At 28.3% G+C, this 2,445-nt stretch overlaps 1 protein-coding gene across 1 annotated transcript; it reads right to left on the bottom strand.

Moving 5' to 3' along the window:
• Positions 1 to 716: 716 nt before the first annotated feature.
• Positions 717 to 2,165, bottom strand: LOC123274591 (ATP-dependent DNA helicase PIF1-like; the record flags this gene model as incomplete). The annotated part of the gene is made up of 4 exons (XM_044742279.1): positions 2,048 to 2,165; positions 1,217 to 1,801; positions 974 to 1,076; positions 717 to 927 (listed from the first exon to the last, which is right to left on the bottom strand). Coding segments are annotated over exons 1-4 (1,017 nt in total), but the record flags the coding sequence as incomplete, so codon positions are not given.
• Between the last annotated feature and the right edge of the window lie 280 nt (positions 2,166 to 2,445).

Raw genomic sequence — 2,445 nt, forward strand, 5'->3', positions numbered from 1 at the left:
TTTTTAGTATCGAATATAATTGTCTTGAATTTAACATTTTAAAAAATAAATGTGATGGCTCTTTATTCAAATTTATATTAAAATCACCTAAAAAAATAATTCTTTTACTTTTATTCACAGCAACATTGATCATTTCTTCTATTCTTGTTTTTATTGATGAATATTTTGTTGAAGGAGGTTTATAACCTGTACATATTGCAATACCATCATATAAACCTGTTAAAAGGGAACAAGATTGTAACTTCTATTCATTGATATAATTGTAGTGAATTTCAAATTTTTTATCATTTCTACAATATATTACTATGCCATAAGCATGTCTGGTAGGAGTTTCTATTACATTTACACGATGTACATTTTTATAATTTTCTATCGAGATATCATCTGTTTTATCCATGTTTCGAGCCGCTATGAAAATATCAAGGTTGATGTAATCTCATAAAATTAATGAAATCAATCCAATGCGATTTTTCCTTCAAACTTTGTATATTTTGATAGACGATTGTTTCTAATTTTGGATTATTAATAAAATAACATGATAAAGACAACTTTGAATTTAACAACCGTTTCACTTCAATATGTACTTTATCATATGGATTTTGATGTGAAGGAATTTTTTAATTTCCCACTATAAATAATCCATTCAACTTTGTACATCGACTAAATGCGACGTAAAGTTCATTTTTTTTCATTCCTTTCACTAGGTGTATGACTACGGTATTGTAAGTTCCGCCTTGACTTTTGTGAATCGTAATTGCTTCTGCTGGTACAAGAGGAAATTGTTCCCGAATAATTGTTACTATTTTTTTTGTAGGCTGAATATTCTTCATTATCTTGTCTATAGCAGTCCAATTTTTATGATCTTCTTTTGGAATTTCTTTTCTTCTTTTTTTACCTATTTGATCATCAGAAAAATCTAGCCAAAGCCTAGAAATTTCTCTTTTGTTATTTAATTCATATCCTTGTAATATACCTTGTAATACCTACTGCACCATTAACAAGCCCATCTTCAACGTCAATATTTACAGTCACCATATATTTAATACCAATGCTTAATAAAAGATTAGAAGGTAACTCTTGTGCATTTTAGTTTCTATGGTTTTACATAAATTAAGTAAATTTTGTTCCATGATTTTCGAGGTCTTTCCTTTAATTTTGTCATTTGCAATAATATTTTTTTTATGAATATCTTTATTTATTATGTTTATGCTAAAACTATCAACTTCATCATTTGTACGAAATAGATGAATTGCACCTTCTGGTATATCATTATCAGCTTTTACTATTCTAGATTCAAAAAGACTCATATCATTTTCAGTCAATGTACCATTAGCTAAATTGTTAAGAGCTTTAGCAAATTTTACATCATTTTTTTGTCGCATTATTTCTGTCAATTCATAACTTGTGAATAAATTCCACAAAGGGTTACCGATAATGTCTCCATATAGATCTGTTGCATGAGCTTCAAAAACATATCTGTCACCTACAGGAGCTAATTGATTGAAATCACCAAATACAATCACTGAAACTCCTCCAAAAGGTTTTGAAGTTTGAAAAATTTGCTTTAATCGACTATCAACTTGTTGAATCATTCGTGAACCGACCATACTTATTTCATCGATTATAATCAAACTAAGATCTTTTAATTTTGCAAATAAAGTATTTCGGGAACCACTACTTAATGGAGTAAGTTCTGTCGAGCATTGATTGTATGGCAATATAAAAGCTGCATGTAAGGTCGCTCCTTTTATTCCAAATGCTGCTTTTCCGGTTGGAGCACATAACAAAATTTTAATCGATTCTAGATTATCGGAATTAAAATTTAATAAGCGAAGCAAGCATTGATAAATAGCTTCAATTAATCGAGATTTCCCAACGCCGGCTCCACCAATCACACAATGATATAATGGTAATGATTTAATTTTAAAACAATGTAAAATGTGCAATAAAAAAATTCTTTGTTTCTCATTAAGAAAACCGATTAAATTAATAAAATTTTCTTCAGAAATTAATCGCGGTATTGATACGTAATAAATATCTTTATTACGATCTAAATCTTTAATTTCGTTCATATTTTCATTCATTTCTATAGCGATATCCCCCGCTTGAGAAGGATCATTAAAACTTCCAAGTTTTTGGTGTGTATCCATTCGTCTCATTTCCATCGTCTGATTCATTTATTATTTTTGCATCGCTTCTTTTAATACAATCTCTACATTTTCATTATATATATATTCCGATCTTCTTTTCTTTGATTAAATCAAGATTTTCTGAAAATAATTCACAAGAAGACGTTCTAAGAATATTTTCATTTCGCCATGGTATAAATAACATTACGTTTTCTCTAATAAAAATTTTCTTTTATCTTTTTGCTCATCATAGTTTATGAATCTGAGAATTTTTGATTTATTTCTTTTCGAACAAAACCAGAACTATCAATGAGTT

Source organism: Cotesia glomerata, unplaced genomic scaffold (genome assembly GCF_020080835.1).
Source record: "Cotesia glomerata isolate CgM1 unplaced genomic scaffold, MPM_Cglom_v2.3 scaffold_442, whole genome shotgun sequence".
Taxonomy (NCBI): Eukaryota; Metazoa; Arthropoda; class Insecta; order Hymenoptera; family Braconidae; genus Cotesia; species Cotesia glomerata.